The sequence below is a fragment of the Xiphophorus couchianus genome, chromosome 9, assembly GCF_001444195.1.
Source record: "Xiphophorus couchianus chromosome 9, X_couchianus-1.0, whole genome shotgun sequence".
Taxonomy (NCBI): domain Eukaryota; kingdom Metazoa; phylum Chordata; class Actinopteri; order Cyprinodontiformes; family Poeciliidae; genus Xiphophorus; species Xiphophorus couchianus.
The window spans coordinates 3461175-3486717 of NC_040236.1; the positions used below are offsets into that span (position 1 = coordinate 3461175).

General features: G+C 40.6%; 3 protein-coding genes across 8 annotated transcripts in view; 2 read left to right on the plus strand and 1 right to left on the minus strand.

Annotated features, from left to right (window-relative positions):
- Positions 1-1826: 1826 nt before the first annotated feature.
- Positions 1827-4100, plus strand: ptges3l (prostaglandin E synthase 3 like). The gene is made up of 7 exons (XM_028028445.1): positions 1827-2018; positions 2147-2260; positions 2335-2401; positions 2498-2596; positions 2700-2789; positions 3790-3852; positions 3955-4100. Exons 1-7 carry the CDS (start codon positions 1984-1986, stop codon positions 3961-3963), a joined length of 477 nt encoding a protein of 158 aa, XP_027884246.1. The 5' UTR covers positions 1827-1983; the 3' UTR covers positions 3964-4100.
- Positions 4101-5519: 1419 nt separating this feature from the next.
- aarsd1 (alanyl-tRNA synthetase domain containing 1) lies at positions 5520-11162 on the plus strand. The gene is made up of 12 exons (XM_028028444.1): positions 5520-5663; positions 5946-6074; positions 6159-6318; positions 6686-6743; positions 6825-6981; positions 7677-7793; positions 7875-8005; positions 8090-8156; positions 8230-8321; positions 9197-9251; positions 9321-9415; positions 9489-11162. The coding sequence occupies exons 1-12, from the start codon at positions 5625-5627 to the stop codon at positions 9625-9627; spliced, it is 1239 nt and encodes a 412-aa protein (XP_027884245.1). The 5' UTR covers positions 5520-5624; the 3' UTR covers positions 9628-11162.
- Positions 11163-11282: 120 nt separating this feature from the next.
- LOC114151308 (myoferlin) overlaps positions 11283-25543 on the minus strand; it is a 40635-nt gene continuing 26374 nt past the window's right edge. For all 6 annotated transcript variants that reach the window (XM_028028442.1, XM_028028438.1, XM_028028440.1 and 3 more), the window contains 26 exons: positions 24661-24803; positions 24380-24550; positions 24061-24154; positions 23896-23973; positions 22949-23130; positions 22368-22526; positions 21099-21200; positions 20860-21021; positions 19973-20138; positions 19822-19898; positions 18248-18259; positions 18065-18163; positions 17818-17946; positions 15848-16003; positions 15673-15764; positions 15426-15596; positions 15173-15321; positions 14958-15097; positions 14689-14777; positions 14512-14607; positions 13340-13481; positions 13159-13258; positions 12878-13071; positions 12550-12659; positions 12320-12467; positions 11283-11771 (listed from right to left, as the gene is read on the minus strand). In XM_028028442.1, coding sequence (XP_027884243.1) covers positions 11733-11771; positions 12320-12467; positions 12550-12659; positions 12878-13071; positions 13159-13258; positions 13340-13481; positions 14512-14607; positions 14689-14777; positions 14958-15097; positions 15173-15321; positions 15426-15596; positions 15673-15764; positions 15848-16003; positions 17818-17946; positions 18065-18163; positions 18248-18259; positions 19822-19898; positions 19973-20138; positions 20860-21021; positions 21099-21200; positions 22368-22526; positions 22949-23130; positions 23896-23973; positions 24061-24154; positions 24380-24550; positions 24661-24803 — 3200 coding nt within the window. In that variant the 3' untranslated portion in view covers positions 11283-11732. The remainder of the gene's footprint in view (positions 11772-12319; positions 12468-12549; positions 12660-12877; positions 13072-13158; positions 13259-13339; positions 13482-14511; positions 14608-14688; positions 14778-14957; positions 15098-15172; positions 15322-15425; positions 15597-15672; positions 15765-15847; positions 16004-17817; positions 17947-18064; positions 18164-18247; positions 18260-19821; positions 19899-19972; positions 20139-20859; positions 21022-21098; positions 21201-22367; positions 22527-22948; positions 23131-23895; positions 23974-24060; positions 24155-24379; positions 24551-24660; positions 24804-25543) is intronic.

Consider the following 25543-nt stretch of genomic DNA (forward strand, 5'->3'; position numbering starts at 1 on the left):
TTTCCGGTGACGACAGCAACAGGCCTCCACACCAGCAGCCAGGGTCTGTCAAGTTGCTCTCTCATAATATACATTTTTCTTATGGAATACACAAACTGCACATAGTTATGACCATAGATATGTTTTGTTTATGGTTATGAGACATACAAAAAGTCACACATATAGTTTTATCATCTCCACACTTGTACAAAAAAACAACAGAGTGTTCACATGCTTATGAAAACCTTTTTAATTTTTGAAGTCTTTTACTTTATTTGTGCTATTCTAGCACACAAATATGCTTTTATGCTTTTATCTAAGACATTTCCCTGCAGCTCTGTAGGGTTGGTGTCAGGCAACACCAACCCTTAAGAGTGCTGGGACCCTCCACGGCGCCAGTGTCAAGTCTCTCACAACCTCCAATAGATTTCTTCCAGTTTTGTTTAGCCCAACCAATCATCCCATCAGTTCGAACCATCTTTGATTTCTCTACTTTAGCAAGTCATCCCAACGGTATGAGACCACCACCCTGGAGTCAGGATGATGTGCAGGGTTAGTTTTCTACCACCTTTATATAGAAAAAAAGAATTCATGTTTGGTCTCATCTCACTGGGACAATGGAGTCCAGACCAAAGTGGACATTTACAGTCCTCAAACAGTTTCTGATCTCAAAAAATATTATAGCAGTTCATCCAAAAGCATTTGTATGAAGAGGTTACTGAAAATAGAAACATATGGAAAACAAAACACGTAACGTGTTTTCAGTCATGCCAAATGGCTTCTACAAAAGCTAAACAGTGTAAAAGGCAAAACACTTCAGCTGTAACTCCAAGTAAGTTGACACACAAGACGATTTTTTGTTGCACTGACATTACTCATTGAGCATAAACAATAATCTCAGCAAGCATGCAGTAATTATGCTTCTACATTCTGCTGACTCACTGGCAATAATTTTCAATGACACAATACTGACAAACTCCACAGTTGCACCTTTAGCTTCATATTCAGCACAGACCTGGACAAACCATGCTGCCCTCTAAAAGTGTGTCATGTGTCACTGGGATAACTGAGAGGAGGAAAACAAAACTGGAACATTGCTTACACCTTGGAAACTTTATGCAGGCATTTCAAATATGTATTTTGAAACAATAACGCATAATTTTCAGTAAGTTTCCAACAAGCACAAATTCTTCTTTTGAGGTTAAAACTCAAGACTCTAAAACGTTTTGTGTGACTGGAAATGTTTTTCCTGTGTGCTCTTCTCAATACGTGTTTCACACTGTGATGGCGCTCCATTTCCCATGTGAATAATCATTGGCCTCTTTGCAAATAACCAGCAAATGCGAACCATTGATGGTTTGAAGGTTCATAAAAGATCATTCATATGAACTGCTATGGCGTTTTTGGGCTTGGAGTTAAAGATTTTAGCAGACCGCTTTTTGGGCTTGATTTTTTTCTGAAAAGCCACTTTCTTCATCCTCCAGAATCAAATCATCTGGATTTTTATCCAAATTAAGATGGCAAGATAGTTTCCTTTGTAGATTTTAACTAGTACAATCATATGTCAAGTGACTATCAAGTGTACAATATCTTAACAAAAAATCACATTAGATGTTCTGAACAATCCTTTTAGCAACAAAAGTAAGGAAAATGTAAGAGTTTAACTGTTTTTGTTATTTTTGGCCTAAATCTCCCAACCCTTCTGCCCAGTTGGGTGTTTCAGGGAGTAGTGGGGGATTAGATGGGGGTTGAGTGGAGTGTTGTAGAACCCAGAAACTGCTTTTGCCTTCCGGAGTGTTCCACAGGCAGCCTATAAAGGGCAGAGAGGGGGCTGTGGGCGGTCTCACTCCCAGCAGCTGATATTGCTCTATTTATAGCTTCTTGGGCCTGGTCATTGTATTAGAGCGTACAGCGTGAGACTAGAGAAAAGTAAAGCCTTTTACTTTTCTGCGATTTAAAGAAATAAAAGAAGTAGCTGCTCTTTAAATTTTTCCAGGAATCAGAATGAACAAACCAAAGATTGTAAGACCAGAAGTAAGGTAGGTGTTGGTTTTCTGTTAGTGTGCAGTAGGAAGAAGCTGCTCACGCGTGAACCTTTGCTTTGAGCTTTCAGGTTTGAATCTTCACACCGATCAAACAAATCATCACTGACTCTGTGTTTCAACAGTCAGCCGGCACATGCGCTGTGGTTCGACAGAAAGAAATACGTCACCATCAACTTTGCTGTTCAAAAGCCGACAGGTGTCCAAGTGGACATCCAGCCAGACAAAATGATTTTGTGGTGGGTTTGTGTAATTTACTCTGCTGATAACTGCACACGGTTTTCGTCTGACTAAACTTCTATCTGTTAAACAGCTGCAAAAATGACACAGATGACGTCTTTTACAATGAACTACACTTTTATGACAAAGTCCAAATCCATGTAAGGATTCACCTTTTGAAACTTCTTGTGTTTATTAACTTATGTGTGAAATACAACATTAAATGTAGACCTGGAAATGCTTTCAACACTTTCAAGGACTCCAGAGAGACAGTGCATGAACGCACCATCCACGTCTTGCTCAGAAAGATGAAACCAGACGTTGCATGGCCTCGCGTCCAGAAGGACCCTGCAAAGGTAGCAGCAGTAAAAAGCTCTCATCTTGCACAAATTTAACTGGTGTGACTTTTTTGTATTGTTGAGTTGTGTGTTTAACAATATGTTGTTGCTCCTCCTGCAGCCCAGCTGGATTTCTGTAGACTTTGATAACTGGAGAGACTGGGAGCATGAGGAAGATGAGGGAAAGGCAGAGTATGACCAATACGTGGATGTGAGTGGGCCCCACACTCTGCACTGCTTAAGCTGTTTTCACATGTTGCTGCATTGCAACACAAAATCCTATTGAATTTCATTAGGTTTTTATGCAGCTGACCAGGCCTCTGCACCCTGCAGCTCTATTTAATTAATTTAACTGCAAAACATAAGCTATTTATATAGTAGGTGCCCATAAAACTGAAAAAGTCTCACATATGACTACAGATCATTTTGTTTATTAAGAACAAAATGATCATGCAGTTTATTAAAAGCTCCAAACTTGCTCTGTGGGTTATAAAGGTTGCTGAAACCTGCAATAAACCAGCAAAGACTGGTGCAGGTTTCTAAAATGGAAGGAAATGACACATCATTTTCATTTACTTATTTATTTTTGCATATCAAAATTTTTCATGTAGCGTGTATTTTGATTCAGCCCAAGCATTTTTCAGAACCATATTTTTACTGCAATTAGGACTGCAACTTCTTAGCGGGTTAGTTCTAGCTCAGTTCGTCTGGAAAATCTGACATCTGAACATGAAATTTCAAATCTTCTGTAATGGATTTACGTCTGAACTTGGAATAAGCCATACTAGTATGAGAATATGTTTAAACCTAAACCCTTCTGTCTAGCTGTAGCTGCATGTCGGGTTGTTTTTCCTGCTGGAAGGTGAATATCCGCCCCAGTCTCAACATACAGTAAGCAACAGATTTTCGCCGTGTCTTTAGCTCCATCTTCCCTCCACTCTGACCAGCTTCTCTGTCCCTGCAAAGGAAAAACAAAGCATGAAGCCATCCCCACATTTTAGTGAATAATGATTGTGTGCTCAGAGGGCACACCATCAGAGAGGGATGTGAAGCGTTTCCTGCTCACAGACTTTTCAATATATTTTTTTAATTATTTGAAATAATTTTTTTTTACAGTGCATGATGAAATGTGAAAAGATTCAAGGGTATATTACAATTATGCAACATATGCATGATTACATTTCTGGATATGTTTTTTTTTTCTTTGTCAGATGATTCAAGAAATGGCCAGTGAAAACAAAGGAGCCATACCGGACATGGGGGACCTCAGTGATGTAAGCAGAGGAATCTGGCAGCTTTCATTATGTAATATGGAAAAATGATTATTATTCTAATGAATATGTATTCAGGCATATATCTATTTTCTTCTCTTGCAGTCTGACTAACTCTTCAGGATGGTTTTTGGAGACAGATTTTCCTATACAACTGTGGATTTTTAAATACTGTGCTAATGCTTGTGAGAATTGTGAGATAAAATTGTGTCACATGCTTTTTTTTATAAATATAAATCTATTCCACACGTGCTTATTTGTGTATTATGGTGTATGATGTTAATGTTCTGTCTGTATTTTCGGTTATATTTTAAAAATGAACAGTCAACAGATAAATTTGACACGTTGAAAAAGGTGATGGAGACAGATGGAAAGTCTGGCATTTTTGTTAACTCCAGCAAGTGGCAGCATTGAAAGTATTCAGCATTAAAGGTATTCAAGAGGAATAGTTTAGCTTTTTAAAGGATACCTGAAGAAAAAAAAAACATTTATAGTCAGATTTAATAATAGAAACAATTTGCAATCAGTAGATATGGAAAGAAAAAAAAACTATCACAAAACATGCAAAGATGGTAAGGCTGTATTTATTTATGAATCTTGACATACTGATAATGTGTTATGCTATATTGCATTTGGTTTAGTAGCTCTTAATATACATTTTTGATGACAATGAGACCAAAATCTGATACTGAAAAACTGTCTCAGCAGCAGGTCAGCAGCACAGGAGCACCACAGGGCACTGTACTTCCACTGTTCCTTTTCACTCTGGACAGATGTCCAGTCAGACTCCTATCATCTACTGTAGATTTCAATAGAAACAGAGTTAGAGAAAATACTATTATCAATCGCGGTTGTTGTTGGGAAGTATAAACACCTTGGGGTTCACCTGGACAACAGACTGAACTTGACACCAGAGAGACAGAGCAGAGTTTGCCTTTTGAGGAATCCTTCAGTGTTTTTTTTTAACCAGTTGCAGGGGTCTCAAACTCCAGTCCTCAAGGGCCGCTGTCCTGCAACTTTTAGTTGTGCCTCTGCTGCACCACCTGAATAGAATAATTAGGTCATTAGCAAGGCTCTGGAGAACTGATCTACACAAGGAGGAGGTAATTAAGCCATTTCATTCCAGCGTACCTGTTTGTACCTGTGTCACATCTAAAAACTGCAGGACAGCGGCCCTGGAGGCCTGGAGTTTGACACCTGTGAGTTAAAGTGATTGAGGTCAAAGTTCTCATTTTCAACAGTGACCTGTTAACAAAATGCTGCTTATCTTCCCTAAATCTGTTGTTATCTTTTCTAACATTCTGTTGGGGCCGCAGTATCAGATCCAGGAACTCACAGTTCAAAAAGCTACTAAAGAAGTTTGGTTCTGTTCTGGGAACTACTGTGAAACATCTGGAGATGATGGTATAGACTAGAGAAATACGTTTTTATAAAATGAAGAACATTGAGGATAAAGAACATTAAATTATGTAATATGAGTTACTTTTTAATTTACCTCTGGGGTTCTACAATACAAGTATTCTTGAGTGTAACTGAAAAGACAGACACTGATGTATTGTTTCGAACTAAGCAAATAGATAAAGGAAGAGTTCAACTGGGTGCCAGCCAATGATGCGTATGGCCCCTTTAAGGGATGCCCGACGAAAGAGGAAAACCCGAAGTTGTTAAGTTTGGACTACATTGCTACCCGTGCTTCACTGACATCTTTGCGTGGATACGTTCAAACGAGTCTGCACCACTTTCAGACTCAGGTTTCGCTTCTTAAACAGCCCAGAATGGCTTTCCAGTGTCAGAGAGACTGTTATATGAAAGAGGTACGAGTCTCTAAAGCGGAAGCTAAACTAAGCATCCCGGAAACGTAACCTTTAAATCCTGCTGGATCTACTAGCATGGCTGCTAAGCTACTATAGCTAAAGCTAACTTCACTTTTATTTTCAAGAATTAAAGTTTTTGTCTATTTTGAGCTTTGAATTGTGTGTTTATATTCATTGTGCATAGCATTTACTCACTGTGTTGCTCTTAAATCAATCGCAACATTGCCATACAACAATAGAAAAGCGTTGCTGGCTGACCCATTTCCATTCATTCGCTTTCAGTTTGTCACTTCTGTAGTATCCTGCTGTCCTGCGGAACTAAAACAAGAAGTGAATGGAAAGAAAGAAACCCTTAAAGGTTTTAATGTCCTGCTCCAAGATACAATCTTATTCCCTGAGGGAGGAGGCCAAGTAAGCGCGTTCATCATTAAGCTTGTTCCACCACTGAAAGTGTGTGTGCGTGTATGTGACGCTATTTTCTTGATGCTCTCACAGCCAGACGACCATGGTCTGATTGGAGAGGTTCCAGTTTTAAGAGTGACCAGGCAGGGACCGGATGCAGTCCACTTCGTGACCTCACCTGTGGAGGAGCGTCAGGAGGTGCGCGTGACTGTAGACTGGGAGAGGAGGTTTGATCACATGCAGCAACACTCAGGTGAGGAAGAGGAGGATCAAACAGCAGTGTTTTAACTGCCCTGAGATACAAATGCTTTCCAAGAATGTGTGCATTCTTCTCCGTTTGTCACAATCACAAACATCCAGGTATGTTATTAGGGTGCTATGTAATGGGTCAACACCACACTTAAAGATAACCCAGAGCCCATGTGTAAGAGGCCTTAGTTAGATTCATCATGTGAACGTAGCGTTGTCACTGGGCTGGTGGAAAGAATGGATGAGGAAGCTGGGCGTGATTGGATGTCAGATTTTCATATTTGTTTATTTGTCCCTGAAGAAATACAGTGAGTCGAGAGTGTAACGTGAAAACATAAAATGTTCTAAGATATAGTTTTCTTCTTCCTTAGGCCAGCATTTAATCACAGCCCTGGCAGATGCAATGTTTGGATACAAGACCACTTCCTGGTACATCATCGGATCAGTTTCACTGTCGATAGAGACCTGAGCATTTCCCTGGTCTGATGTCATTTCCCCCTCTCTCTTCAGGGACTTGGGCCGTCACAGAAGCACAATCGAACTGGACACTCCATCAGTTAAAGCCGCGCAGCTTCAGGAACTGGAAGAAGCCGTGAATGAGAAGATTCGAGCTGGGATTCCTGTCAATGTTCAACTCCTTGATTTAAGCGACCCTGCTGTGGAGAAAGTGCGCACACACACTTACACACACATGTTTACAAAAATGAATTTGCTTAATGGAAACACGCCAACACACATTTTTGTTAAGTTTTTGCACAAGACTTAAGTGGTAAAGTGGTCATATCAAAATAGATGGATTTTACAAACTGCAATAGAAACACTTTTCACAACAACAGCCCGATGTTACTACTGGCAAAAACGATGAAGACGACAGGAAGTAGTAGTAGGATGATAATTTTTGTTTTTTCAATGTTCAGCTGGCTCCACCAGAGCTCTCACAGCATCACAGCTCATCAAAAGTTGTTGCGTATTTGAACATGTTGAATCCAAAACTCTTCTGTAAAATCACTGACTATAATTTCTCCAAAACGCCGCATACATAACCGCTCCCAAGTAGGCGGGGCTTGTCGCTCCATCGCCTGAGTAAGACGCCAACGCCTCATCTTATGCCTGAAATATGAATGTGTTACTGTTTAAAAACCACAGCGGGAACGGACGTAATGACTTATCGCATGAACAAGCTCATTCACGTGATTTTAATTTCATTTCTCATTTAATAAAAACACTGCAGTTGTGAAATAGTTTTTTTTACATTAGCAGAATATAGACAGATTTGTGCGCAGTAGTAATGGAAACACAGCAGCAGATACTGAGCTCTGCGATCAGTGATTGAATCGTGACCATGGTGTTTGTGCGAGGCAGGTGAGGAGTCGGGGGCTGCCAGACGACCATGCAGGGCCTATTCGAATCATCGACATGGAGGGCATTGATGCCAACATGTGCTGTGGAACCCATGTGACCAACCTCAGCCACTTACAGGTGACTCGCATCACTCCGACACAGACATCAGCTGAGGTGGTTACGATAAAAAACAACTTCTCTCCCGATTTTTCATCTAAGGTCATAAAGCTGCTGGGAACAGAGAAGGGAAAGAAAAACAAAACCAACCTCATCTTCCTTACAGGGAACAGAGTCCTGAAGTACGCGGAGAAGAGCTACAGCACAGAGCGATCGCTGGTCTCTCTCCTGAAGTAGGTTCAAACTGACATGTCTGAAGAACACAATGCAATGCAAAGCTCAGAGATGAAAACATCGTCTTGGTCATGATTCCACAGGACGGGTCCAGACGAGCACGTCGAGGCCGTGGAGAAGATCCAGAAGTCTGTCAAGATGCTACAGAAGGTAGAAGGAGTTCAGCTTCTATCTGAAGCTGCAGCCCTGAGTTTTTATCCAACCTATCAAAATGCATTTCCAGAGCAACCTGAGTCTGCTGCGGGACATGGCCGTGCTTATTGCTCGGGACTTTAAGAACAACCCTCACAGAGGAAACTTCTTCAGCTTTCACAAGTAAGATAAGCGGTCAACATAGAAAACTATTCATTACAATCAGAAAATAAGGATTTATGGGGGGATTTTATGTGATGGACTCACTTAATATTGCATCACTGTGTAAAGTGGAAAAGAATAAAGAGAACTGAAAAAAGAAAAGTTGAGGATTGAAGTCGGGATTCATGATATATCAGCATCCACATCGGCATCGGCCTGATGAGTAGAACTGTGTTGATAACAACCTATGTTTATTACCATCTTGTTGTTTGTTTCAGGAGGGGGCGGGGCTTGTCCCTGTGTGTAGCTCCAGCTCAGATGGAGGCCTGTCATAAGCTTTGCTGGACGATAAATTGCAATAAATGATAATATGGCATTTTGAGACCACTTTCAATTAATCTAATGCTAATGGCAAAATGCAAGTACAGCCTCTCAAAGGTCAACAAACTGTAATTTCAAAAGTACCTTTAACACAGGAACCCGACATTTTAGATATACCAAAACAATAAATAAAATGGATTATTTCGTCCCTAAACAAAATTGACAAACTACTTTGCACCAAATGCTTGCATCATTTTTCAAAATGGCAGCTTTACAAAAATATTAAAGGGCAACATCACATTATTGCACTAATTTCTATTTATCATGCAATCAGATTACTGCTCATTGCGACAGGCTTACTCAGAGGGTTTCACAGTGGATTAATATTTCAATGTTAAAAAGGCATAGAAATATCGCAGTAAATATCGGTTATCAGCCCATAATAGCAATTGTTTTTTTTAATCAGTGCATCCCTAGTTTGCGGTTATAACATAATGTGCAAACTTTGGAGGATGAATAAAAACCTTTGCAATGCATTAGAAATTTCAATAATTGGAATCTTCCTCTAACTACAGAAAAGAAGGTGACAATGAGTTCATGAACATCATCGCCAATGAAATAAACACAGAGGTAAGACCTCCACCTGTCTGCTTCAGCCCTGCCTGATAATCCTGGAGTAATCGTTTTATTTGCCTGAAGGAAACTCTGGTTTTCCTCACTGTTGGAGAGGAAAAGGGAGCCGGTTTGTTTCTCCTCGCTGGACCCAGTGGACAAGTTACCAAATTAGGCCCACGGTACGAGGAGATTCTGCATTGTATTATTTTTTTTTTAAAAAAGAGCTGTTGAAGACGCTTTTGTTCTCTTCAGGATTTTGGAGTTGCTTCAGGGAAAAGGGGCGGGGAAGAGCGGGCGTTTCCAAGGCAAAGCCAACAGTCTGGCACGCAGAGAGGAGGTGGAGGCTTTCCTGAGGCAGCACTGCGAACATCACAGCTCAGAGGAAGAGTAAAGCCTGCAGCAGAGAGCGCCCCCTGGAGGGAACTGCAACTCCACAACGACTTTAAACCCCAGAAAAAGATGTGTGCAGAACGTTAAAATAAAGTCACATTATTGCAGTGGCATGCTAGTAGAACATTTAGAAAAGTCTGATCTTTATTTAGGAGCAAATTTATACATAAACAGTTTACAAAATAACTGGCACAACTGCTGACACCTGTTCTGTTGAAACATGTTTAGAGCCTACAGGGTGTTTACACTGCTTCTCTAGATTCTCACAGCTGTTCTATCAGATTTCAGTCTGAGGCTTGGCCTGACCCAGAGAGAAGGTTCAACCTGTTTAGTGACTCATTCACCCCTGATGGCCCATTTGCAGTTTTCTGGTAGAGTTGACTATGATTCTATTTAAAATGTGAAAGTTGTATTTCTAAGCGTTTATGATGGCAGGCAAAGGATGCTTTGCCCTCAGCATCACAGGTCTCTCACCGTACTGAGGTGGTAACAGCCTGGACATGGATACAGCTAAAGCTACAGTTTAGCTTGGCATGCGGACATTTGTAATGTTAGGGGTTGCTACGGTGACCACAAGATGCCACAGCATGCTGCAGCTCTGTGACAGTTTGGGATTTTTTGTCACCATTTACACCCATAAAAACTAGAAGTCATGAATTAGACATTTCTTGAAAAGTCAGAGAAATAAAATGTGTTGCGTTTTTTGTATTAGTTATTTTGTTAAACATTTCTTATTGTGGACATACTTCCATGCTGAATAAAGTTTGTCCAGTATTAGATTATTTTCTAAACATTTTAGTGATATTCTGCAATATATGGTGAGTTTATATTAGGTCTGTACACATCTTTACCAGAGATGCCAGTTTGTCTATTTCTGTATGTAGATGTTAATTTTTTTTTAAAATACTGGAGCACTTTTCTAATGATGTACATATTTGTATGTGGGATACTGACAGGTGGCTCCTATAGCCATGTGAAATACAGGATGATGATTCAGAATAGAAATGCAGCCTCCGTTTAAATTAAAATGTTTTCACGGTGCACCGTCTGAGCTGCTTTTGCATATTTTACCTCCATGTGAAACATAACATTAAAAACAAGATTGTTTTAATGTTATGCAATGAGATATGAAAGAACCACAATATGAAAAAGAAAAAAAAAACTTAATACATCAGCCACATTTCATAAACCTCTATGCTGAATGAGTATTTTAATAGATTAAGTTGAATTTTAATGAACATGCATCTTTGGGACTTAAAATTTGAAACTGTATTAACCAGTTTGTCATTGAACTCCTGTATCAGTTTCCCATATCTGTTTGCAGACATAATAAATCATAGAGTTGAACAAGCTGCTTAATTTTACTGTCATTGTAATAATGTCCATAACTGTTAGTGGTTGAAATCCTCTCCAGTGTTCAGCCTCAAATATTTCATCATAATATAATGAAAGAAATCCTGAAGAACAAACCTAATACAGATGGAATTTTCTCTTCTGCTGTCATATTTGCACAATAAATCTAGATTTTATTTGAAACTTTTGAGTCTTTATTGTATTTTTCCTCCAACATTGTTTTCCATTCATGTGAAAGTGATGCGCTACAGCAGCAAACGCCACTGGTGACTCATTCAAACAAATCCTCTGGAAATATTTAACTTCAATGTAAAACATGTTTAATATTCCACTTAAAAACAGAACAGACATGATAGAACGGTTTGGCACAATAACATTAAGGAGACAAATCAGGAAGACACCTTGTAATGAAAGAATGACTTGTGATGAACGTCTTAAATCCGTCTCAGTGACCGTGTGGATAAAATCGTCCCCATACCAACGTAGAACCAGAACCCTTGTTCAGACTGCATGACCTTACAACGGACATTAAAACGGTTCAACCACCTGTGCTTTTAGGCTGCATGGCAGCGTGAAACGTCAACAGTGTCCCATGGTTGTCGCCTTGAAGCTGTCTACATAAAATACACATTTATTATGGCAACAGTGCAAATATGCAAAAACACCCGCCTCAATAATAAAACACCGTCAGCTGTGAAAATAAAAGCAAATCCTGTTTGGTTTGGCTGAGTGTTCAGTCGGTGCGATCCGTTGTCACTGGAGCGGCTTCACGATCTTCATGGAGATGTAGTTCTGCAACAGAGAAGTTGAGACGAGTCAGCGCTGCTCCGGTACCTGGACTATATTATTTGGAGCATTTTTCATAAAGACATGTAGAAAAACATTCAGGTGGAATTAGATATCACTGTAACCTCACTGCAAACGCTGCTGCAGTGCTGATGCTGAACTTGGATCAAATGTCCAAACTTTGTCATGTGGGTCAAAATTGCCAAGTCAAAAGTAAAAGGCAGCCAGATTAAAGGAAAAACAGAAATGTCTGCGGTGATTAATAAACTAATCATGCTGTATTTTAATTGAAAAACTTTGCATATTTTTTTGCAGGTTATGAATATGCATGTTTGCCATATTCTACGCTTACAATTTGATGTCTAAACTCAGTCATACATCTATGTGAAAGCCTTTGCTGTATTTAGTTTAACAAATTATTAAAAACAGATTTGGTTGAACTACTTTGGGTAAAACTCACTGAATATATATACATTAAGAATAAAATTACCAAAAAAGCAAATGGTGTGGTTATTAAAGGACATATACTTTCATGTTATGTAATTTGCTCTTACTGGTAAAGAGTACAGCAGGATGGCGATGAAGAGCACGACGATGATGAGGATGATGAGTCCAAGGAACACCCACTTGAACCTTCTCCATACAATGAACTTCATGGTCTTGCAGGGGTTAGTGAACCAGAAGAAAGAGGTTTCTGGACGGCTGGTGAGGGGATAAAGCAGCGTTTGTTCAGCTGAACTGAAACCCATCCCGTTCTGTACAGTTTGGTTCGGCGCCGTCTTACTTAGGAAAGTCCAGCTTTGGGTTCATGTTGGGTTCGTCCCGTCCTTTTCCTGCAGGTCTCTCGTCTGCTTCTGCTTCACTCACAATCTCCAGCGTCATCTCCACTTTACCCTGCCGAGATGAAAAAGTGAACAAGGATTCGGTTGAACCAGTCTGTCCACAGACTCTCATCAAAACTGCTCTACAAACCTTACTGGTCCTCTTTTTACCTGTACAGTTAGAGTTACACCTCAAGGATTTATCTTTTTTCTTCAATCAAACTCCTCAGAAATTTGTCTTACAATGCAATAAGGAAGGGCTTTGTTGAAAAAGGAACACTGTATGCTTACACCCAGTACTCTCTTCCCGTCCTGTTCGATGGAGCAAGGCCACCAGCCTCTGACTGACTGCTGAGCAAACAGAGACTTGGCAGTCGTCGGTTTGTCTGGCGTTACAATTTCCAGATTGTCCATCATGTTCAGGGAGCATTTCTCTGGAGTTTTGGCAGGAGGGACCAGCTTGCGTAAATCCAGCTCCAGCGTGCCTGAAAACAAGGGTCAACAAGTTTAGTAGTTTCCACAGTTATGAATGTAAAAACTGTGTGACACAAGGTTCAGTTTTGAGCCTTTACCCAAGTAATCGTCCAATGAGAACTTGTCGTTATCCCATATCTGAAGCAGCATCTTGGGAGGAATCCTGAACTCTGTATTGTCAAGACTCCAAAAGTGTTCCTGATGCAGAACGAATACACACACGGTTACATTCATTCAACAAAGCCAGTCCACTTTACGAAAACCTTAAACACACCTTACCTTCTTGGAAACGAGGCAGAGCTGTTCAGCCGGCAGGTAGTCAAAGCCAAAGACAAACCGCCAGTTAAAGTTTCCGTCTCCATCCAGAGACCTGTAGTGGACATCAGTCTTCTGTTTGTCCTCCTCCATGCCCGGCATCCAGCTGCCACAGAGAATGACAGAACTTGTACACTCATGAATGTCCTTTGATGCCTTGATTGGACAACAGCCGACCCTTACAGAAATACCACACAACCAGGCAAACAGGTTTGAATTTACCAAGGAAGTTTTTATCATCCACAATTGAAGAATTGTGAATGATAACTATATTCAGTCTCAAAAGTACATAGTAGTTGATTAAATGTCACTGTGTGAGCAACACCTTGACAACAAGCTTTCTGTTGCCATCAACAAGAGTCAATAGGGTTGGGGTCGGAGTTAAACTGAACTGAGGTTATTTTTAAAGCTGTTCCAGAAACTCCACAAGATGTTTTGTTCTTTCTGTTGGAACTGCTTTTACTTTAACTTATGATCTGAGGTGAAGTTAAACAATTATGAGGTCATCTTCCTCATTCATTAATCAATCCATTTCATGCAATGCATAACAAGAACAACCCACAGCTAAGCAAACCCTCCACATGATTCTACATTTAAAATGCCTAATCTTAACTTCCTCTCATCGCTGTGGCCAAACAGGTCAATCTTCATCTGATCTGACCATAAAGGTAGTTTGGAATAGTTGCATATTTCAGCAGAACTTAAAGGTTTAGATTTTTGAGCAGCTCAGCATTCTCCCAGTCCAGATGTGAAGCAGGCAGTGGGTGGTTTCCAGTTCAATACAGGCTGGATGCTCAGTGGTTCCTGAACATCCTAACCACTTTTCTTTCATCAGAGGGTGACCATTTGGTTGTTCAAGATTACAACGTAATCTTACTACAAGTCTTGTCCCTTTATCTTTAAGGTTCATCGACATTCCCCTTTGTCAGACTCGATGTCAACCAAATTATTTTTGATGTACTAGGAAGAAGCTTTGGTCAGTTATAGTCACCAACAGGTACTCGACCTCAACAAGTTCAAATTAATTCTGAAACCTTCAACATCCATTATTGGAAGACTTCAGTACATACTTCAGCCTCTGTGACTTTGTTCCATTTGTAAAGTCGCTTCTTGTTGAAGGACTGACTGTAGCCTACCCTTTCACGTAGATATCGCTCATGTTCTCTCCCGTGATGCTGGTTTCATCCAGAGTGACGTCGGTGGTGTTCCAGATGACCGCTCGCAGGAAGAACCTGAACATCGGCACAGGTCATAAGGTCAGATCAGCTCGGCGTCGTTGTGCGTTCAACGAAGCAGAAACATTGCCGACTTACTTTTTGGGTTTGCGGGGTGTGATGTCAAAGGGAGGACCAGGGAGCCCGATGCTTTTGGGGAAGACGTCTACCCACATCTGAAGCTTTCCCTTTAACCAACATAACATAATCAGTATAGCATAAACACTAATTTGACCATCTATTCAGATTTTCTTTTGTCAAGGTAGTCATACCTGAAAATAAATAGAGTAACAACTTTTCAGATTTTTACTAATAAAACAACTTTAAAAGCCATGCATGATTGGACTGCTGGGTAACTGATGTCTAACCTGAGACAGATTTGGCTGGAAGGAGCTGTAGAGGGTCCTGGTCTCCACGTGTTCAGGAACCAGTCCCTGTGTTCTGAGGACATGCAGACAGAGGCGTTCTAGCGGCGGGCCCAGGTGCTGGTGAATTTCCGTGTTGCTTTCTTTAAGACAAAACAGAATTTCATATAACTTGGTTGAAACAAGCGACCCGTTCTTACATCGTTTTAATCTCTTACCAAACTGAGCCAACGTGTAATCTTTTCCATTGAACGTAAGCGACGTGCCGTTGTCCTCCGTCCTGGGCTTGGACAGGCCTTTCAGTCGGGCCAGGTTCTCCAGGATCTGAGACGGCTTCAGCTGATCCCGCCACTGGTTGATGCCAGAGCTTCAATGACACAGAATCATATTTCATCCCTGTCCATAAAACCTCTTCAGACATTTCACTGCATGTGGAGATGATAGAATTGAGTGGACCGCCGGTTTGCTCACATGCAGTAGGTCTGAGGAAGGCCGCAGTAGGAGTTGTATCGAGACATGAAGCGGTTCTCGAGGTCGATGACCGTCTCGCCGACCTTTTCGTCACGAGTCAGGAGATCGTAGTCGTACACGGCAATTTTCAGGTCCTTGTCTTGAGGCAGGAAACATGTCATCTCAAACATCCTGAACAAGAGGAAGGGTGGAAAATGCTTAGCTTGACACTGGGGGAACGATGAACAACAAGGCCGAGTAGATTCACCTTCCAAACACAGGGTTTAGGATGTTGGGCAGGTAGTTATCTCTGTCGTCCACTGTGTTTCGGCCCACTGATATTTTAATGTACGGGTCACACTAAAAAGACAAACCAAGTTAAAGCAGAGGAAACCATGAGCATAATGAGGATTTTTTGGTTTTCAGTACAGCTCCATTCTCACTCTGCCGTTGTTGTCTTTAGGCTGCAGGTCAATTGCCCGAACCACATAAATCCTGACCAGACACTCCTGGGGTCCGCTTTCCGGCAGCTCGCGGAACTGCCGGGGCGGGGCAGCAATGCTGGGGTCATCTGGCAGGGGGTACACTTTGAACGCCCCCTAGTGGTAGGAACAGGGAAACACAGATGAGCTCAGCAGAGCGTGGAAGTATGTCTTATACAACACAGTATGATATACGTACATAGCAACTGTACATTTGTGAAAAAGAAAAAAATACTGTGGGTGAATGAATGAATATTGATGACGGGGTGTGTGTGTGTGCGCGGGGGACCTTTTCCTGACATATACTACGTTGTGGGGACACAATGCTCCTTGTGGGGACCGAAGCCTGGTCCCCACCAGGGGAAACGCTGTTTTTGGGTCAGGGGTCAGATTTAGGACTAAGGTGTGAATTGAGTTTTGGTTAGGGTTAGGTATGTAATGGATAGGGTTAGGGTAAGGTTTAGGTTTAGGCTGTAGAAATGAATGGAAGTCAATGGAAAGTTCCTGCAAAGATAGCTCCTCAAACGTGTGTGTATGTGTGTGTGTGTGCGCGTGTAGGCATGTGTAAGCATTGGTGGTGGACTGAATGAATTAACACTTACATTATGAAAAGAAAGAAATGAAAACATCAATCAAGTCATAATAGTGATAAGAATAAATCAATAAGTCAGGTAATCAAACATACAATGGATCAATTAATAGTTAAAAAGTTCCTTTAAGTAGAGTTTGTTAGATTTTATACAGGAATTAGATGAGATGAGAAAGGAAGAGAAATACAGAAATAAGAGAAAAAGGAGGGGCAAGACAAAAAACAATAAAGTTAATCCATAAAATAATGATGTTGTTCATAATATAAGTGAAAATGATATGGAATTTATACCAAATATTATTTGGTATAAATTATACCAAATGTTATTTTCCATTGAAATGTGTTCAATATGTCAGACTGACAGCGGTCCTTGTTTTCCAATTCAGAATTGTCATTTTGGTAATGTTTAACATTGAAAGTAATCGTTTAGGATTGACATTGTTAAAAATGACTGCGGTGTCTCCTAATAAACCAAGACATTGTGATAATGAGATGAAACATCATCACAATGTCTCATCATAACTCCATTTCTTTTCAAGATGGTGGAAAGAGACGGAGTTACTTCTACCTGGAATGCCTGAACTGGTTTGTAGAGCCACAAAGCATGAAAATGTCTATCTGGTGTATTTTGTGCACAATTTCTACACATTCCACGCTGAACCAGGTTCATTTTATGCATTTTTTTCAGCTTTGTGTTGAATTTGGTGGAGTATTTCACTGGGTTACAAAAACCATTTTTTGGAAGTTGTTTGTTTTTTTCAACTGAATCAGGACCATTTTGTACTGCTGAATCCAAAGATAACATCTATTTTTCTCAGTCAGGTCAGGATTTTATTCTAATTTGATTTAGAGAAATCTGATCTTCTGACTAAATTGATGACATTTTTGTGACATCAGTTAATTTCAGTTCATATTTCTCATCCAAAAAAAAGGTTTTAGGAGAAAAAAAATTGTTTTCTAACAGAGTGTATTAATTAAATATTACAAACTTGGATTTCTGTAAATTGAATAATAAACACTGATAAGGGTAAGTACATGTGAACTGAACATTTCGTCTTCATTGTGTAAAATTCTCTGTCTCTTTCCTGTCCTGGTGGAATCTCTCCTCCTGCTCATCACTCATTGATCAGACTCTCAGGAAACCGATCCAGATGTAGAAACAATTCATGCATTTTGATGCTCATGTTGCTCCATAGTCCAGAAAGTTGACCTGATCGAGCAAAACCAATGTGATTTTTGGATTCAGGTCATAAACATGACCCTAAAACAGTTGAAAACCCCAGACAATGTTTTGGCTGTTAACCAGTGTTTTATTCTGAATATGTTTTGGTACCAAACGGACCTTGAACTCTCCGACCACGGTGGGGTCTTCGTCCCCGTTTTCGTTCTTGCCTCGCTGCAGTTTAAATGTGTTGCAGAAGTCGGTCAACCCTTTGAAATCGTCAATATTCTCCAACTCACGGTCATACACCTGAAAATTTGCACCAACATGTAAGACTTGTGCAACCAGAAACGTAACTCTGTTTGCCACATAATGAGCTGTGAAGGGTCAGGATCATTTCGTGTGGGAAGAAATCAAGTCTGCGTACTTTAAGGGTGTCGTAGCCTTTCCTGGTGTAAGGGCCGCATTTCTCCTGGTCTCCAACTGAGGCGTAGAATTTACTCCACCAATCAACCGTCTCCTTTTCCTGAAAGTGCGGTTGAGTTGCATGATTATCTTGGCAGAGTTAAATGTGCAATCAGAACTTGAATGCTAGAAACGTTTGTCTCACCTTTTCTGCGTGCTTTGAAGACAGACGGGATGAGAAAAAAGGTCAATAAATGAGTCAGTCATGACATCACCATCAGAGAACACGGAATGGCGAAAGCGATGTGGCGAAGGATTAGTGAGCATTCCTGTTTTTATGATTGATGGTACAAGGGTGTAACAAGGAAGGCAGATGCACCTCTAACAAAAGTCTTCCAGTTTTACTAGCTTCGACCAATCAAAGATTTAAAAAAGGTTCAAATTAGAGTTTAGATTTATAGCTGGAGCTGAACCAAAATTCAGACCAGGATGCGACAAAATTATCTGGTTGGTGATCGAGTTGGTCTCGCGCTTCTGTGGTGCATTTTTCAAAAAGCGTACAGTACAAACAGCACAGAGAAAACTAAATGAAAACATGTGAAATAAAGACGTGTTAATCTACTTAGAACAGTCTAAAAAGTGGATTACCCTGTTGAGGAAAGAAAGAACGGTGCATTAGATAGGACTAACAAGCGCAGCGCATTAAACTACTAATGTAGACATGATCCACTCCCATCAAATGTCCCAGAGGATTTATGCTCCACTATATAAAAAAGTAAATATCAACCAAAAAAAAAAAAAAAAAAAAAAACAGAACTGTTGAGATCTCAGAATGTTTTTTTTTTTAGAAAAACAAATTTACATTTAGAAATTAATCTAATCTCAGAAGATTAATTTCTGAGAAAAAGAAATTTGTGTTTGAAAAGTTGAACATTTTCTAGAAAAAACACAACATTTTTTTAGATTAATCTCAACTATATCAACTCTCTGAACTAGAAAAACTATACAAGACATGAAAACAAACAATGAAATTTGAGTTTGAAAAGTCAAAAATTAACCCTGTGTTTACAAGTGACAAAATAGAGGCAGGAGATATTACACTATTTACTCAAATGGTGGTCTAAAGGCAAAACCAAAAAAAGCTTAATTAAAGTATGTCATGTTTACTTCAGGCTCTCATTAGAGTTAATTAGTTGTTGTTTTTTTTAGGTCCAACCTAAAAAAAACAACAACAAAAAAAATCAAATGTTCTCAATAATAAAATCTTAAATGCATTGCAACTCATTTACTTAGTAAAAGGCGTCTGGTTGTGTAAATACAGCAGTTTTATGAAGACCTCAGTGGTTTGGGAAACCTGAGCCACAGCTCAGGGCGAAAGTGTCAACTGGATGATTTCTGGCCGTTTTCACCATAAATCTGGACGAACTGGAAAAGGCCAGCAGCCAGTCATCCCATCAGGGAGCCTTTGCTCCATGTTACACCCTCGCTGTGATCAAAATGATTCAGTGTGTCGATTAAAGCACTTCTAGATATGTTTGGTAAAAATCAGCTGCGATGTGGATTACAGCCATGTCACTGGTTTAGTGAAAGCTACAGGAAGTAATCATACATACAAACGGGACAGTTGGGGAAGCCAGTTTGTTGAAAGCTGCAGACATACTGTATAAACACTGCAAGCCAAAGCATGGAAATCTGTCAAAATTTGACACTTTAGGAGCCAAAGTTTGTTTGTGTTTAAACTCGGTGCTGGGGGGCCAGATACAAGAAGCTAGCATTAACCTGCGCCTCCAGCAGCGGTCGGCCCTCGTCCATCGTGATGGCAACGTCCTTACGAGGCGCAGTCATCATCAGAGCCACTGTTGGACAGAAATGAGGAAAGATTTTCTCCCACGTCTGGAACAACTTGTCGACTTGAGGAACTGGAACTCACTCTTGGAGGCCCTGGCTCCCTCGGAAGTGACGACGTATGGGTCACACCTGAACTCCTCCAGAGAGGTGATGGTGCACTGACCAACCACAGGCTTCCTGCCAAACGGCCGGTGGTCAATCACCTTCACCACGATGGGAGGAGTGTACATCTCATCCTTTGGAAGGAGCTGAGAGGGAAAGAGTAGGAAACAACCTGAAGCTTTAGGAAGAAGTTTAGGATTTTATATTTAACAAAACACACTGAGATGTCGAATGCTCATCCATGTCCTCTTACCACTTGTGTTTTATCCAAAAACTGATGTATTTTGATACAAAGTAGTGCGTAACTGAAGTGGGAGCAAAATGATGAATATCTATGAAGCTTTTTTAGACAGTGAGGTAGTGATAAGCTTCTTAAAGAGGTTTTATCTAAAGAAACACTGGACATTAAAAACTAATTACGGGTAAAGTCATGTGACTTTGTTTGTGCTAAATGCTGCAGACATTTCCTGGTTGCAGTGTTTGGAAGAACACATCAACATATTTGAAATGTTTTTATGTCCAGTGCTTTATAGATTAAACCTCCTCTTGAAAAATGATTTGTTCTCTCTTTTTGGTCACAACTATTAAAATAAAAACATCAGTTCATCTGTTTCTTTTTCAGTTTAATGCACAGTTTGATAAAAAGTGTTAATTGGGATATATGTGACTTTTTCTGCAAAGTGCCTCAAGACAACATTTGTTATGAATTGATGCTATATACATATATATATATGTATATATATATATATATATATATATATATACTGTATATATATATAAATATATAAAAGTTGAATTTCTTATTCAATTTCAGACTGAAGGACCAAAATGCTGCATTTCAAATATCCCTGTTGACGTCATCATTACCACTTTGATGAAGAGGACGGAGCCGGGGAAGTTGGGGCTCTTCTTCATGTTCTTGATCACAGCAGTCTCCACCCGCTGGCCTCCGCACTCCACCACCAGGCTGGGGGAAGACACCGCCGCCAGCTGGTACGTCTTCATGTTCCTCAGACCCCACGCCAGAATCTGGTGGCCGAGAGGAAAGTCGGTCACACAGAGAGAAGGAGAGCATCGGTGGACCGGCGTCTGCCGATGAGCCTCACCTCCACGGCTGTGAGCTGCACCACCGGCCGGATCCCCTGAGGGACCATGTAGAGGTTCTCGGCTCTTTTTGGGGGAACCAGGGGAAGATCCCCCTCACCCGACTGCAAAAAGACAAACTCTCAACGTTTTGTTTCCAAGACTGACCGTAGAGAGACAAAAAAGGGAAGAGGATGAAATACCAGTTTGAAAAATATAAAACTTCTTACTTGAGCACTGAATTCAGGGTTTGTACAGGTTTCACATTTTAAAAAGTATGATTGCTAAAAATGTATGGAAATAATCAACCAAGTAATCGATTAACCGTTAACTGGAGTATTCAGACTCAAAAAAAAGGCTGTTTCCTGAAAGAAAATATTCGGAGCAGCAACTGAGCAAAAACTGCCCAAAAATATATACATTTTACATTGAAGATAAAAAAAAAAAATGTTGATCTGTTCTACGCAGTTCTCCTCTAGTTTTGGCTTCACCTGGTTCAAATTCTGTAAAAACAAGCAAACCTCACATTAATCCTCACATTAAGTATCTTTTACTATCCAGTTTTTAATTAGTTCATTTAAAAATTAACCAGCAGACCAGCCTGACTCTGTTCTGATGAGTCAAACAGAAGGAATGAGTTTCACATATGATGATTCTTTTAGCTGCAGTTGAATTGTTTGCTACACATGATGAACAGCATCATTGTTCATCGCTGTTTCTGCATTCAAGGCAATAACATAAACTTCTTATTTAAGAAGAATTTGCATTTTTATGTTGCACAATATACTTTTTAAGTGCAAGTTAAAAAGTTAAAATGAAAAAGTCGCAGTTATCTGGTTTAAAAGTTTTATTATCGGATTAATCCTGAGAATAATTGATAGAATAATCGATTGCTACAGTAATAGCTGCAGCCTTGATGCAGAACTTGATCAAAGATCAACATTACTGCACTAGATTATCCCAACATTATGAGCTAATCTCATCATTTCATTCTGTTGTTCACAGAATCAAACAAAAATCATTTTCCTGTTGTACTTTCCGTCTTTTCCCAGCATTCCCAACCCCAATCGCTCAGCCTGCCAGCTGTAAGAAAACGTTACCTCCAACCCTCTCAATTTAAAAACAGCAAGAGATGTTTGGTGTCAAGAAACCAAACTGTATAGGAACATTTGGTGTAGCAGGTAATTCAGTCCAAATGCAAAGCAGGAAGCAATGCTCCACAATTTCTAAGAATGTAAAGCCACCCATTTCCCAGAGATGTACAGATAAAAATTTGTTTTGATAAATCAGACCTTGTCTTTAAGAATGAGTTCAGCAGCCACGAGTGCCTCCCCAGACCTCTGGCCCTTCTGGATGACGGGGTGCCACAGCAGCCTGGGCGTCTGATCCATCTCAGAGTTCAGCTTCACCAGCGGGACGCAAACGCTGCGGCCCAGCTGCTCGTCCTTCCCCTGCACACACCATCGCATGTTTCACTTCCACAGAGTTCGGCTGGAATCCCCAACGGCAGAGAACCAATGAGGACCTGAGAAAACTCCCGGAGGGTAACGGATTTATTCAGCCACAGTCACGCCCGTTAGGAGGGGAAGAGATGGACGTTGTTTTGCAAGGAAATAAAAATCTGCAGAGAAGTTCTCCGGCATGAAAAAGAATGTTGTTACATTTAATAAAAGGCATGCTGAATCTTTCCTGAGGAAAATTAGTCCTTGAAAAGTCAATTTTCTGCCCTATGAAAGTTCAACGTTTGAACGATGCATTTACAGTCCGAAGCCATTTCATCTGTAAATGGGATCTTTCAATCGTTGTAACACAACACCACCATGCAGCCTACCAACACCACCATGCAGCCTACCAACACCACCATGCAGCCTACCACTTGGTCGCTGTCGTAGAACTCCAGCACCACGTCTGGAGGATTGGCGCCGACGTTCTTGGGGTCTCCGTAAATCTCCACGTCGCTGAAAATCAGAGTTTGGTCCCAGGTCGGGTTCAGAGTGGCCCGGAGCTTCTCGGTCGTCTTGCTAACGTGAAGGAAGGAAACGTGTGCGTACGGATCTGTATGGCGGGAAGACATGATTTTACCTCATCTTCATTTGCATGGGTCAGTCTTATTAAAAACACAAAGACTCGTCATGGTCAAGAGGGAGATCTGTAGCGGACATGATGCTGAACTGCTTTTCTCCAGGTCACTTCAAAACGTGGTCTGAGACATAGTCACATCAACTGACTAGCTTGTGATTTAAATATTTAGGTTTTTTTGTAGCTAAATATTTAGTTTACAAATATTTTGTTTGCCAACTAGATATTTAGTTCCAATTGAGATATTTTCTTTAAATATTTAGCTCAGACCTAAAAATTTAGCCATCAAGCTAAATATTTAACTCATGACTAAATATTTATGTCAGAGATAAATATTTAGTTTGAGAATTAAATATTTAGTCTACAGACTAAATATTTAGCCTACAGACTAAATATTTAGCTTCAAATTTAATACTTTATTTAACTAAACATTTGGCTTGTGAATTATATCTGGTTAGGAACTGCACACATTTATGAATGTATGAACATGATTAAAATATAACTTTGAAAATGAACACTCAGTTTATTTCCCAGGCTAAATAAACCAAATATTGCTGTTAATATTTTACTGTGTAACTTTTCAAACGCGGCCCGGTAGCAGAGCGCCGTTTGACCTGCTGCAGAAGCAATCCTTTAAAAGGATTTCACTTTTTCGACTGAAATAAAATAAACTTTTTCATAATATTCTAATTTCCTGACATGGATCCGTTTTTTTTTTTTCCCCCACAGATAAAATCTTACCAGAGAAACTGTCTTTGTCCATAGAGATCAGGTTCCTGGCCTGGTAGAGATACACTCGGAGGTGGTACATGTACGACCCTGCAGAGGAGTTATGCAAAATGCTATAAATTCACATCTGACCCTTCTGGCCTGTGGTATGTTATGTTCTGATTGTCTGTGGCTCACTGTCAAAGGTGCAGGACACGGTGGGGGTGTTGGCACCAAACAGCTTGGTGGCGTCGCCTTTGGAGCCTTTCTCCTTGTCCTCTGTATCGACGCCCTGCAGACCAAAGCAGAAACATCCTTAAGCGGCGTGTTCATGTGTCACACGGCAAATACAAGCCAAACTGTGCCTGAGGAGCCGGCCTTCATTAATCATGGGTAAATATTTGGTGACTCATTAAGCTCACAGTCAGTTCCTGCTTCCTCTGAATTACCAACAGAACTGTTTGCTGCTCCAAACAAGAATCTGTCCGTCTGTGACGGTGGATCCAGTTTCACTCACTAATGCGCCCTCCAGCTGAAAGATGGCGCAGGCTCCGAGGCGATCTTCGGGCGCCATCTTTCTCCTCCAGCGCCGTCGACGGAACGAGTCCGAGGAGCGCTCGTTTTGATGGAACTTCCAGCCGATCAGGGAGGAGAATTCCCATCCCGCGGGGTCACCTTGATCTCTCCTCTGTGCGTTTGAGAACAAACATCTCAAGGTGACAATTTTTCCTTAAATGAATAAATGCAGAAATGCATGTGGCATCGTTTCTGAACTAAGCCGCGGCATCGGATGCCGACCTCCGGAGCCGCTCCGGCGGGACGCGGCGCTCTCTTTCGGGGCCGGACCAACCTCCTCCGCCGATGGACGTGATACATCTTCTCAGCAGGGACCCAGGACAGGGGCTTATCATCTGGAGGAATGGTCACCCCGTACTCCCAGCCTGTACAGATCACACACGTACACACACCCCCACACACACAGAGTTGTATACTTTTATCATTCATATTATTCTTGCAGTATTTTGTCATTTTTATGTTTCTTCTAATGATATTTCAGTTCTTTTACCCCTGAATTAACGGAGAGCACTTTGGTGCAGAGCTCACTGCTGTACAGCTCTACAGAAATAAATGTATATTTATATGTGATTGGTTCATTCATCTGCCTTCACACATTAATTTGTGTTGCATGCGATTCTTAATTCATGGGATCTAAATCGCCAGTGGTCTACACTTACAGTATGTAACTTTTATACTTAGAAATGTTTTTTTGGTGTGTGTTTTTTTTTTTTTTTACATATTTCTTAAAACTGTTAGGGTTAGGTGGGGTTGTGACAGAATGACAATAATAATCTCAGAGGAAAAAAACGAAATCGAGCTCTTTTGCTCCATTCAGAAACAACCAATCAGAGTCAGGAGGAGGGCCTTAGAGCTGTCAATTACCCTGGAATATGTGCTGCTCACAGCCTCTCTCTGCCCTCTGCTTGACTACTACAATGATGGTAGATGAACAGCTTTCCTGTATCTGTAAGCTGTTCCTCTGTCATTACATGAGGTGATTGTCAGCACTAAGCCCCTCCTCCTGGCTCTGATTGGTTGTTTCTGACTGACCAGCAGTGTATTTCTACAGCTGGCAGTGGGAGCATTGATTAGATCAAAGCACAACCATGAAAAGCTCAGTTTA